General features: G+C 41.9%; 1 protein-coding gene across 1 annotated transcript in view; it reads left to right on the top strand.

The window, feature by feature from the left end:
- The first annotated feature begins 2421 nt into the window (after positions 1-2421).
- NSUN7 (NOP2/Sun RNA methyltransferase family member 7) overlaps positions 2422-13882 on the top strand; it is a 109624-nt gene continuing 98163 nt past the window's right edge. Inside the window, exons 1-2 of the mRNA XM_058299459.2 lie at positions 2422-2559; positions 2869-3267. Of these exons, the coding sequence (XP_058155442.1) occupies positions 2958-3267 (310 nt within the window). The 5' untranslated portion in view covers positions 2422-2559; positions 2869-2957. The remainder of the gene's footprint in view (positions 2560-2868; positions 3268-13882) is intronic.

Below are 13882 nucleotides of genomic sequence, written 5' to 3'. Positions count from 1 at the left end.
GCTGAACTACCTTTCGCCCTGGGTGGCTCTCCTTACAGGGTGCACTTCTTGCACGTGGGGCTCCCCTACAAGGGGACACCCCTGCGTGGCAGGGTGCTCCTTGCATGCATCAGCACTGCGCGTGGGCCAACTCCACATGGGTCAAGGAGGCCCAGGGTTTGAACCGCGGACCTCCCATGTGGTAGACAGATGCCCTAACCACTGGGCCAAGTGTGCTTCCCAAAACCTCATCTTTAGATTGACTATATCAGAATAAGCTGAGTTACCTACTAAAATACACATTCCTGGGTCTCAAAATCTCTGGGGATATGTTCCAAGAAGTCGCATTTTTAACAGACTCCAGGTGCTTGAAAGTTGAAAATCACTGAACTATATACTGGGTTACTTCAAAATAGCTCTTAAGTGTTTATAAACGAAGTCATATAAGTGAACTCTAGTTTTTTAAAAAAAAGTCCTTTAGGTGCCAATCCAGGAGATCAGCTTTCTCTGTATTTTCATGCCTTCTAGGATCTAAAGTTTAAAGAAATTCCTTTATAACTAAAATTTCTAGAGGGGCAGAGGAGGAATGAACAATGATTGAGTACCTACTACTTTCCAGACTCTGTTCTTGACAGACATCATCTCATTAAGTCCTCTCAAACATCCATTGTAGGCATTACTATCTCCACCTTACAGATGAGAAACTGAGGTTAAGTGCTGTTATGGACTCACCTAAGATTAAACACATATAGGTCTGTCACACTGAGGGAATGACTAGAGAACACATCTCAGAATCCCTGAGAGACCATAACTGATGTTACTGTATGTGTAAATTGTGTTTATTTTCCATACTAGACCACTTCTACAAAGTAGTTGGACAAATTTCTGAGGTTCCTGACCAGTAGTAGTAGGATGTCTAGGGTAATTTAACTCGATAATATTTAACATCCTTTTTGCTGAGTTTGGGCTTGTGTCTGAAAGCTTTTCAAATGGCTTTGTTTCATCTTAGACCAGAATTTAAAATACCACTCAACTTGCAATCTTTGGTTTCGTTTGACTTATGGAGAAGATGGAGAGCGAGTATCTCGCATATTTTTTCTTCTTTATAATGAATGCTGGCATCAATAAAATAATGATTTTTTTAAAAAACCTGATTTGTTAAGTTCCTTCCATAACCCAATGCCCAACTTTTATTTCACAAGATGTTCTTCAAAACTAGGCGAGAAATGTGAAGTACATACATGTTATATTTCATTTCATGGCCTTTATGTATGTACCTTTGCATCACTCAATGGAATTTTACTCTAAAAGAAATCAGAGAATATATACTTAGGCTCCAGATATTCCAACTGATACTAAATTCCTTAGATTACTAGGCTCCTACTGAAATCTGCTAGAGAAATTTCAAAGTAGCAATATTAATGGTATATATTAACAAAATAATCCTTGTCTTCTTTCTTTTCCTTTTCGGTTTTATAACATGCACACTGGAGATAAATGAAGTGCTTGAAATGTACATTTACTCAATAGAAAACTTAAATCTCGTTATTTGGTTTTATTCTAGAAATTATTATTTTTCTACTACATTTAAAAATCAGCAAGGCAGGTTTTTCTTTGATGCCTCAGGATGCAAAACCTAACTCCAGGGCTCACAAATATTAAAGGAGCCCTTTTGGGGAGGAGTTATGTTTCCAATTCCTTTCTATAATTTGAAATGGTTTGCACTTTTCAGTAATATCTTTCTTTGTAGGCAACTCCTGGAGAACAGAAATGGGTCTTGATAAAAAAATCTTTACACAAAGTGCCCTGGACAAGTCCATCCAATGAGATGTCTATTTCTCTAAGAGTATGGAAATTAAGTAGGCTATTTTCTTTTCTTCAGAACGTCTACATTCGACTGCTTTATTATTCCCTGAACCCTGCTAAAGCCCACTAAGGTGGGTGTTGTTGGCAATACAAAATTCTTGCTTTCAAGGAGCTAGCAAGAGACATGTGGGAAAACGGGCTTCTGTGGTTCTGGGGAGTCGACGAGCCTGAGGGCAAGACGGAGCCTCAGACATCGAGGAAAGATTGAAACTGACGTCCGGGACCTGGGAGGAAGGACACCTTGCCAAGCCGCAGTCAGCGGCCGCCAAACTCCGCGGGAACGTTCCTCCACCCCAGCGCGGCGCCCTACCCACTCCGGGTTGCTATGGAGACCCAGGCCCTGGACCCGCCGACTTCAAGCTGAGGGGAGGCCTGCCCTTCCGCATCCCGCGTCCGTCCTCCCCGGGGCTCCGTCGTCCATCTCCCTCAGGTGCCGTGTTCTCGAGCGCTCAACACCCGAGGCCGGACCAGTCGCCGAGCGAGCCCTCCTACACGACCCGAGCGAACCGAGCGCCGGAGGTCACTACTCCCCCGCCGCGACCTCGGCCGGTGGTAGTGACTGTATTTGAATAAAACGGCCTTCGCGGGCCGCTGCCGCCGCCGGGGTCCCAGGGCTTCCTCGGGCCTTGTTCCCGACACCAACCTCCGGAGCCAGCAGTGAGGCGGCCGCCGCGTCTCCGTCCCCAAAACCCCGGGAAACATCCGCCCTCTGGGGTAAGGGAGGATTCGCCGGAGCGGGTGGAAGGGGCGCCCTTGCGGATGCTGGCGGGACCACAAACGCGGCTCCTTGGGGAGCTCTCTGTCCCCGAACAGGTCACGGTAAAAATGTCCCGCTTGTTAGGAGGCGATCCGTGAGCCTTCTGTTCACTCCCTCACCCCTCTTCAGTGAGTGTGTGGAAGTTTCTTTGGAGTTTGGCCGGTTCGCAGCATGGAGAGCTTGGATAGGCCGGTAAAGGCCCCCCCTCCCCCCAAGTGTGGTGCTGCAGAAATAGTGATTTACCGAGATAACTTCTCTTTTCACAGAGACGATGCTCAAGGAACCAGGAAAACCATTCCCTGGAACATCTGCCTTGTAACCAAAGCTTGGGTTGACGGTAATCAAGGGGGCAAACATGCTGAACTCCTCAAGGGAACTGGAGTTTTCGAACGAAAAAAATGCCGAGGAAGTCTCGCAGCTCGCTTCCCTGGAGCCGTCAGATGTCGCAGCATCCAGAGGAAGAAGCCCGTGTTTAGCCGAAAAACCTGGCTATCCGGACTCCGTTTACGTGATGGCAGCTAATATTTTTCAGGGTATTCGAATCGAGAAGTCACCAGAGAAAGTCTTAATAAACTATGGGAATGAACCCCTGCCGTCCTCGTCCGAGTCTGAGGATGAGTCCTTTCGGCGCTCGTCCTATGAGCTGGCTTTCAGTGCCCTCAAGTGTGAGTAGTACTGGTCTTTCAAGATCAACTCTAAAGGAAAATAAGAACCAAAGAAATAGTGGAGTGTAGCTCCCCTTGCCCCTACCCGCAAACACAACGGGTTGTTTTCACTCTTAGGCATATCTTTGTTCAGTTGCAAATGTCAAGGAATTAGAAGAGATCCAGTCAAACAAGTTCTTTTGGCCAGACCTGCTTTACACTGCGGATTTCCCTATGCCTAGCAGTTTCTCGTCCTTAGACAGGTGTAATAACAGCTCTTGCATTGAACAGGGAAACAGTTGGGTTAGTGAGGAGAACAGAATCCATATTGGCGTACCCAGTTACAGCTTTACCTGCTACCGTGTATGTTTTTCCATTCCGTGTTTACATCTTGTATTTTAGTTTATAACCTTGATTAAAACCCACATACATACACACACACACAGTAAAGGCGGAAGATGGACTAAAAAGAAAAGGTACCATATTTTAAAAATAAACATCAAAATTAAATCAATCAAAATTACGCTTATACCATTCATAGCCAGTAGCTGTAATTTTGTGAACTTGAAGCTTATTTCTCCAAACTTTGGTAGAATTTCTTTTTCTAATTGGGCCTCCAGACTTTGAGGTGCAGTGTTTCAGATTCTCTTGGTGGTGATTAATTATCAAATTATAGACCTCTGAGTGTGGAGTTGATTCTAGGAGATAAAAATTGTTACTGTCAGAAGAGCAGTAAAAGGGCATTGGAACTTTACGGTACTTGATGTGACTATAAAGTCTATAGTGATTTGTCGACTGAATGTAGTTCCCAAAAGAAATTCCAGACCCCTTTGGAGTAATAATAGCTTATTGTTGAAATGATGAGCATAAGATTTTTCTAAAGAGACCTTTTGAAAGGGCCACACATTTCAATTTATTTCTTTAACATTAGTACTGGGCCTGGTATATCCTTGCACACAGGAGACAGTTAAAAATTGCCTCGTTGAGTTAAAATGATCTGTGCTTATTTCAGACATGATTAGATACTTTTGGTTATCTGCAAAGATGGCATAGCTCAACTCTGAAGCCAGGAAATTGTCATCATAGAGAATACTTTATATGGTGTAAGAGGCAACCTCTCTCTTTGTCTTTTTTCTCCTCATTTTTTTTTTCTTTTTTACTTATGTCTTAACTGTTTTTCTCCTCCAGATTATCTTTTAGGTTCTATTACATCTGCTCCCCCCTCTTAAGAATGTAGTTTTAGTGTGGTTTAAAGATCAACCCAAGTGTTGCACTTTGCATACTGAGTCAAATCAACATTTTTGCAGTTTCTCCTTGCAACAATGAAATGTTGACTGGGCAAATGTGTTGATTAATTGTTATTTAATAAAAACTCTAATATAGACCACTTGTTTTCCTAATAGAATACTGAAAGTTACCTTTAGAAATCAATAATAAAAGCCTAAAATTATTCCATATAAAATTAATGTGCTAACTAGATGTGTATAGTATCTTATCCTTTAAATCCTTATTTCTATTTTATGAAGGGTCTTGTGATGATTTGAGATGTTTAAATGACTTGGAAAATTCCGTCCAGATAAATTATTATCTTATTGTCATAAGATCTTTACAAATGAGTTTTTCCTTGAAATTTTCATTTTTATAAGTTCAAATTATAGAAAGGATAACTTTGGTTGTTTACTTGGTAAGAATATTGTTTCCCCCTTAAATAACAATAACATCTTGCTTTAAGTTTGTTATTTTCTTAATAATTTCTGAAATTTCAAATGAAATAAAATCACATATTCTAAATTCCAAGATAATTAAGAGCCTGATATTTTCCTTTTAAAGTATTGGAGGCTCTTGTGCAATTCTCTTCTGTTGTCAATACATATATATGCAATATTTTGTAAACTCACATCTGGTATTGCCACCTAAGCGGTTAAAACAATTCTCTAGTGACAATAATAATACCTTATATTTGTATAGCTCTTTAAAATTCATAAAACACGGGAAGGTGATTTGGCCCAACAGATAGGGAATCTGCCTACCACACGGGAGGTCCACGGTTCAAACCCAGGGCCTCCTGACCCGTGGGATGATCTGACCCACGTGCATTGCTGATGATGTGCGCAAGGAGTGCCGTGCCACTCAGGGGTGTCCCCCGTCTAGGGGAGCCCCATGTGCGAGGAGTGCACCCTGTAAGGAGAGCAGCCCAGCGCGAAAAAAGTGCATCCTGCCTAGAAATGGCACCGCTCGCGCGGAGAGCTGACACAGCAAGATGATGCAACAAAACAAGACACAGATTCCTGGTGCCACTGACAAGAATACAAGCAGACACAGAAGAACTACACAGTGAATGGACACAGAGAGCAGACAACTGGGGAGGGGAGGGGAAGGGAAGGGGAGAGAAATAAATAAAAAATCTTTAAAATTCATAAAACACTTTACATCAATTACTATGTCATTCCTTTGCAATGGAAGATTCCCATTTTGCAGATGAAGAAATTGAGGGAAGCCCAAAGAGAAATTAAATGGTTTATCTAAAGAACTAAGCAGTAAGAAAGATAAAAAGAGCTGAAGTGTTTCATTTGATTGAAGGGGTAGTAGAATAACAACGGCCAATCCTAATTCTAGTTTTTTATGGTTCCATATTTAACTGTGCACTGATTTTATATTTGGTGATGCCAGCTTCTTCTCCCTGGTATCTACTTATCTCAAATATTCTTTCAAAAATTGTCATGGTTATTCTTCGTGTTGCCAAAACCACTTTAGAATAATTTTGTCAAGTGTATCCCCTCCCATGTACAACCCCCTCCCCCCATTCAGCTATATTTATAATTATAGGTTGACCTTGGCAGTCTTGAAGTGAAGGTTCTAGAGGTCCCTCATAGGGAGGAAACTATGAAAACATAAAAAATATAGAGTAAGAAAGTGGGGGAAAGTCAAGAGAAGAAACCTCTTTCTTCTAGGATGGGAGTGTAGACCAGATGATTTTGTGAATTTTAGGGATCCAATAAATAACATTTCTCCTCTCCATCTGAGTTTGGAACCAACTGAGAGAGAGATTTGGGGGATGTGGCTTCAGATCTCTGGTTAAGTGGGCTTGCAAGTACTTTACCCCTGAATTTGATACTTAACCATCTAATCCATGGCACAGCTGAATAATCACTGTCCCCTCCACCCCAAAACAACAAGGCACATAGCAAAGAGCATCCTGGAATACATGCATGCCTCCTGCAGACAGGCTGTCAGTGAGAGAAAAATGCCCCAGTTCCTTCCTCTAATTTCACCAATCAGGAAAACTTACTTTTCCTGCCATAGGATGTGGTGAGTATGGGGTAGGGAGCCAGTCCAAGAGTTTTACTCTAGAGAGTGCCTTTCTCAGGGAAACATAAAGAATGAGAATTAAGAGTTTCCCCCAACAGAAGAGGGAAGAGCGGAGTAGATTGGAGATTACAAGCTGAACTACAATAGGGAAATTTTGCAGCCTTCAATAAGTCCCAACAACTCAAACAAGGCAATGGCAGTGTTTTATTTAACTACTTTGGTTTGTTATAAGGTTAAAGTGAGGAAAGGCAACATAATGCTGTGGTAATGAGCATGTACTCTGGTGTCGTACTGCCTGGATTTGAATCCCTGATCTGCTACTTGCTGTGTGACTATGAGCATATTACTTGACCATTCTGTGCCTCATTTCCTAATCTGTAAAATGGCAATAATTATGGTACCTAACTCAGGGTGGTTGTGAGGATTGAAAAATTAATATAGTAAAAGCGCTTGAATCATGTCTAGCACAGAGAAAACCTTATATAAAGTATACTACGGTTATTCTTAATAAGAATGTTATGTTAACTATAGCTATACAAAGGTAATACATTCTGCATAATATCAAAGACAGCCCAAAGATTATGTCAGTTTTGACAAGAGCCCTAGAAAAAATGTCTTGTTGGAAAAGTCATTTTCTGTCTTCTTCCTATTAATTCTTTTTCTCCTATTTTTTAAAGAATATAGCACCTCCATTGCTCCAAGTTCTACAGCCTAGTCCTTTTAGAAGTCCTTCATTCTTACAGTGACTATATTTTCTTACAAAAATTGGGGCTTATACTTTAAAACTATATGTAGATGGGAATTGGTTTGCAAGTACTAAGTGTGTGAAACTCTAAGCTTCACTTCCCATAAGTAAAATGGGGATATTGTACAGTACATCCATAACTGATGCTAAAATATGGATAATGATTCACAAAGGATTTTCTCTGAATATTGGTATCTGTGTTCCCAAATTAAGTAATTTCTTTCTAGTTTTCCCACCTTCAAAGTAAAATGGAAATTCATTTGTGAATTTTGCATATAGTAGGTATTCCATAAATGTTGAACTGAAGCTAGCCCAGCTTTCTGTTGAGCTGATTAGGCATTTGTTATATGATGTATAAATATTTAAGTAAGTATAATTAAAAGAATACCTATGCATCATGTGGTTTTAAAATATGTCCTCAGATTCTTTTTTACAAGGTGGAGCGTCATCCCCCACCCCTTGAGTGTGGGCTAGACTTCGTGACCTTCTTCTAAAAATAGAATAAAGCAGAAGTGATGGTGGGTGGCTTTGGAGACTAGGTCATAAAAGGACTGAAGTTTCCTACTTGCTCTCTCTTTCGGATCACTCTCTATGGGAGAAGCCAGCAGCCACTCATGAGCTGCCCTATCTAAGAGGCCCATGCAGCAAAGAATGAAGGCCTACTGCCTACAGGCACATAAGTAAGATTAGAATCGTTCAGGCTCGGAGCCATGGTGAGACAGTACAAAGTGAAAAAAGCCTTGGAACTCCAATTTCAACAGACAGGACAAAGGTAGAGAAAACTACACAGTTGCAAATAAGAGTTGACTTTCATGAAAGAGGAAGGATGATTCAGGATGGAGCCAAGAACAAGGGAATAGGGCCAAGAACCATAGGAAATTATTCCCATGGAGGGGTGGGACTGAATTCTAATCAACGAACTTCCAAACACTTGCTCATCCTGATCTTAGAATTGCTATGAACCAGTGACTCCTTTGCATCTCCCATTATTCCCCTTTTTGAATAGAAATATCTATAGCAATTATGCTATGTTTGTCATGCTATTGTATGTTGGGTGTAAGGGAAGGTAGATAACTTGTCCTTTTCATTCATAGGTGTTTTTATTGAGAGGAACTTTTCTTAAGGACTAGTGGATCTGAACTAGATGATGAGATTCTGGACTTTGAGCTGATGTTAAAATGGGTGAAACGTTTCGGGGCTTAGACAGGTGTGAATGTATTTTACATGTGAGAAGGATGTGAATCACTGGAGGCCAGAGGGCAAACTGTAATAGCCAGTCTCTAAGATGGCTCCCAATAATCCCTACCTTCTGGTATTTATACCATTATGTAATCACCTCCCACATCATACTAGGGTTGTTTTGTTGGATTGACTAAAAAAAAGGCTGAAATTACGGTGTATCACTTCCAAAATTAGGTCATAAAAGCCTTTGTGGCTTCTGCCTTGCTCACTTGGATCACTTGTCCTGGGGAAAGGCAGCTATCATGTTGTGAGCAGTCCTGCTCACAGAGAGGCCCTGCTCACAGAGAGTCCTGCTCACAGAGAGGCCCTGTGGCAAAGATCTGAGGCTTCCTGCCAGCAGCCATGCAGGGGGACTTGGAAGCTGATCCTCCAGCCCTATCAAGTCTTCACATGACTGAATCCCTGGCAAACAGCTGCAACGTCATGAGAGACTCTAAGCCACAACCATCCAACTAAGCTGTGCCCATATTCTTGAGCCATGGACATTTTGAAATAATAAACTTTTTGTTTTAAGTTTCTAAGCATTGGTTAATTTTTAATGCAGCATTAGATAACTAATATATGTCCCCAACCATTTTAAGAAACAGAACATTGCCATTATCTTTGAAGCCACTTATGCGCCCCTTTGGAATACCTGTTTAAACTCCTTCTTTTCTGTAGTTGTCTACATAAAAGTACATTTTAAAAAAAGAAACAAGCAACAACAAACAACTTAGAATCAAGAATTTCAGTCTGGGGAAGTGGATGTGACTCAAGCAATTGGGCTCCCTTCTACCATATGGGAGGTCCAGGGTTCGATTCCCAGGGCCTCCTGGTGAAGGCAGGCTGGCCTGCATGGTGAGCTGGCCTGAGCGGAGAGCTGGGCCATGCAGAGTGCTGACCCACATAACGAGCTGGCCCAAGCACAGACAATAAGAGATGCAGCAGACCAGGGAGCTGAGGTGGTGCAAGAGATTGAGCACCTCTCTCCCACTCCAGAAGTCCCAGGATCAGTTCCCGGTGCTGCCTAAAGAGAAGACAAGCAGACACAGAAGAATACACAGCAAATGGACACACAGAGCAGACAACAGGGTGGGGGATGGGGGATAAATAAATAAATCACACACAAAAAAAAGAATTTCAGGCGGTCTGCTTTGAAGAAGTTAGGGATAGGAAAGTGAGACTTAAAGTGGTCCTTAGCATAGCATTCCTCAATATTTTTATTAATTATTTGAATTGTGGCTTGGGGAAAATCTGGAGAGACTTTCTGAGAGAATACGTCTCCTCAATAGCATGTTTTTCTTTAAGATACATACCTTTAGAGGACTATATTGGTTAGGCTTTCACTAACCCTTTCTCAGAAAGAGAGCAGACATCCTGAAAGGAAGAAAGGAAGGAACGGGTATTCGCTGAGTTCAGTCCATATCATTCATAGACATGGTGAGGTAGAAAGAAGCATGGGATTTTATGGCTATATTCTTCTACCTACTAGTTGTGTGAATTTAGGCAAGTCATGTAATTCCCTTATCTGCTGCTGCTTTTGTAAAATGGAGCCATTCATACTTCATGGACTTGTTTTAAATGTTAAACAAGATAATGCAATTGAAAACACCTGCCACAGTTTCAGTCCCACGCTAGGTGTCTCATGTTTGTTGATTGGCAAATGAACTAGAAATCGTCGCCAGACTATTAAATGGAACTCTTAATAGTTGACAAAGGACTTGGACTTAATTTGTACTGTTTCGGCTCCTTTCTCAACTACTAGAGTTAGGGCAGGAAACAATCTGATCATTGTCAGGTGTAGTAGGCAGGATGTCCATAACCTAATCTCTTGAACTTGTGAATAAATTACATTATGTGGCAAACGGCCTTTGCAGATGTGAGTAAGGTTACTAATCAGTGACCTTAAAATAGGAGACAATCCTGTATTAAACAGGTGGGACCAGTCTAATCACAAGAACCCTTAGAAGCAGAGAAATTTTCCTGGTTGGAAGTAGAAGAGATGTGACCAAAGGAGAAATTAGAGTTGAAGCATGAGAAGGACTCGATGTGCCACTGCTAGTTTGAAGGTGGAAGGAGCAAGGTGAAGAGGAATGCTCGCAGCCTTGAGGAGCTGAGAGAGGCTGCAACCTGGAAAAGAAGACTTCAGCCCTAGAGCTTTCAGGAACTGAATTCTGCCAACAACTTGGAAATGGATTCTGAGAGCTTCCAAATGGGATCCCAGGCTGCCTAACACCTTGATTTCAGCCTTAGAGACCTGTGAGCAGAAGAATCAGCTGAGCCCACTCAGACTTCTGACTTACAGATTTGTGAAGAAAATAAATTTGTGTTATTTCAACCAATAAGTTTGTTGTGATTGGTTATGGAAGCAATAGAAAACTAATATACTAGGAGAGAGCACATAGCTGTGGTAAGTATGGTTTTGGGAGAGAAGAACCCATGCCTGTGCTTTTAAATTTTACCAGTCGGTTTTGTGGCTAGACCTAGTTACCATGAGATTAGATAGTGTGATGTTGTATTAGTCTATTTTTTTTTCCTCTCCCCCCCACCCCCCGCCAGTTGTCTGCTCTCTGTGTCCACTCGTTGTGCATTCTTCTGTGACTACTTCTATCCTTTTCAGTGGCACCGGGAATCTGTGTTTCTTTTTGTCGCATCATCTTGTTGTGTCAGCTCTCTGTGTGTGCAGCGCCATTCTTGGGCAGGCTGGACTTTCTTTTGCGCTGGGCGACGCTCCTTACGGGGTGCATTCCTTGCGCGTAGGGCTCCCCTATTTGAGGGGGGGGGTGGCGCACTGTGTGGCACGGCACTCCTTGCGTGCATCAGTGCTGCACATGGCCAGCTCCACATGGGTCAAGGAGGCCCGGGGTTTGAACTGCGGACTTCCCATGTGGTAGGCGGATGCCCTATCCATTGGGCCAAATCCGCTTCCCTGTTAGTCTTTTTTTTTCACCTATTTTTTCTTTTTGTCTGAAGTATCTTGTGAAAAAAATTATATCCCTTCTATATTGTGTTAAGGGGAGAAAGGAAAATAGATTTTCTAGTTTTACCTTGTCCACAGTCAGTCTAAATAATAAGGGATATAGAACATGATTAGTGGAAGCTGAAGTAAGTGTGAGAACATCCCAAATGCAACATTTTGTGCAACCTTTCTGTCCCATCTGGAGTTATTTTGATGAGCTTTTCTTGTTGACTAGAATTGATGAGAATGGACATCCTTGCCTTATTCCTGATCTTAAATATGAAACTAGCTGTTTTTTATTCTTGCTTTTTTTTTTTTAAATCAGATTGAGGATGTTCCTGTCTATTCCTAGTTTGCTGAGAGGTATTTTGTTTGTTTGTTTAAAATATTTATTATTATTTTCCCCTACCCTTGCCCTGCTGTTTTCTTGCTCTCTGTGTCCATTTGCTGTGTGATCTTCTATATCTATTTCTCTTTTTTTTGTCTTCTCATCTTTCTCCTCTAAAATGCAGAGCGATTCAATCCTGAGGACTTCTAATGTGGAGAGGGTCTCTGTAATTGTGCCACCTCTGTTTCTGGTCTCTGCTGTGCTCGCTTTGACTTTCCCCTTCATCTCTCTTTTTGTTGTGTCATCATCTTGCTGCCTGACTCACTTGTGGGGGCCCTGGATCACTACGGGCACTGGCTCACCGTGTGGGCATGCCTTCTCTTCTTTTTCACCAGGAGGTTCCAGAAATCGAACCTGAGTCCTCCCATATGGTGGCAGAGACCCTATCACCTGAGCCATATCTGCTTTCCTGTTTGTTTTTTTTTAACACTATGAATGTATGTTTACTTTGATAATGCGTTTCTTCCATGTGTTGACATGGTCTTTTTTTTTCTTTTCTTTTATTACTGTGGTAAATTACATTGATTTCTGAGTGTTAAATAAACCATGCATTCTTGGGATGAACCACCTTTGGTTAGATACAGTGTCTTTTTAATGTATCGCTAGATTTGACTTACTAATAGTTTATTTAGGATTTTTTTTTTTTTGGTTCTCTGTTTATGTTCATGAAGATTATTGGTCTATAATTTTCTTTCCTACCTGTCAGGCTTTGGTATCAGGGTTGTGCTAGCTTTATAGCATGAGTGGAGGTGTTGCCTCTTTCCCTGTTCTCTCAAAGAGCTTTTGTTAGCTTGGTATTATTATTTTTTTTACTTAAATATTTGGTAGATTCTCTAATGAAGGCATTGATGAAATGGCATTTTTTTTTTTTAAGATTTATTTTATTTCTCTCCCCTTACCCCCTACTCCTCGCCCCAGTTGTCTGTTCTCTGTGTCCATTTGCTGTGTGTTCTTCTTTGTCCACTTCTATTGTTGTCAGTGGCATGGGAATCTGTGTCTCTTTTTGTTGCGTCATCTTGCTGTGTCAGCGCTCCGTGTGTGCGGCACCATTCCTGGGCAGGCTGAACTTTCTTTTGCGTTGGGTGACTCTCCTTACGGGGCACACCCCTTTGTGCATGGGGCTCCCCTACGCGGGGGACACCCCTGCGTGGCAGGGCACTCCTTGCACGCATCAGCACTGCGCATGGGCCAGCTCCACACGGGTCAAGGAGGCCCGGGGTTTGAACTGTGGACCTCCCATGTAGTAGACAGATGCCCTATCCATTGGGCCAAGTCTGCTTCCCTGAAATGGCATTTAATATAAATCTAAATGATAAGAAGTTAGCCTTGTGAAGACCTGGGGGGGAGAACATTCCAGGTAGGCCCTTTGTTCCCTCTAAGTGGAAACGAGCTTTGCACATTCATAGAACTGAAAAAAGGTCAGTATGACTGCACTCTGGTGAGCCAGGGGGAGTGTTGTAGGAGGTGGTGATAAAGTGGTAGGTAGCAATCTGATCATTTAGGCATTTTAAGCTTTTTAAGGGTAAACCTAGAGTAGTTTTTACTCAAGGACTAGTTTAGTCCCACTACTAATGCATACTTCCTGTAGGTTTTCTTTGGAAGGCCTAGGTTTCCAATGAGGGCTCTCCTCCTGGTTTGTCAGAACTAGCTTGTCATCTAGCCTTGTGAGAGCCCTGGAAACTGTCTGGCTTCTTTGCCCAGCAAATGGAGTTTTACCCCAAGTGCCTGCAGCTTATAATTCATCAGTAGACTAAAGAGATCCCCTATACGGTTTTCTGAAGTTCTTATTCAACTGATTACTTTATTTGCCATATCCTGCCCCTCAAATTTCATCAGCCCTCAGCCTTCTAGAATTCTGATCTCTGCCTTCTTAAGTTAGTAAGACTGCTGCTTGGGATCCCTTTCCCTGAAGAGCAGTTTGGAAAGTACCTCTAGGAATAAGGATGGAGCTATTATAAGGTTTATCTAATTTATTTTTGTTTTCTCAGGGATCAAGTTCTGTGCTGTTTTTTGT

The sequence above is a fragment of the Dasypus novemcinctus genome, chromosome 1 (assembly GCF_030445035.2).
Source record: "Dasypus novemcinctus isolate mDasNov1 chromosome 1, mDasNov1.1.hap2, whole genome shotgun sequence".
NCBI classification, from domain to species: Eukaryota; Metazoa; Chordata; class Mammalia; order Cingulata; family Dasypodidae; genus Dasypus; species Dasypus novemcinctus.
This window is presented reverse-complemented; position numbering and strand designations above follow the sequence as displayed.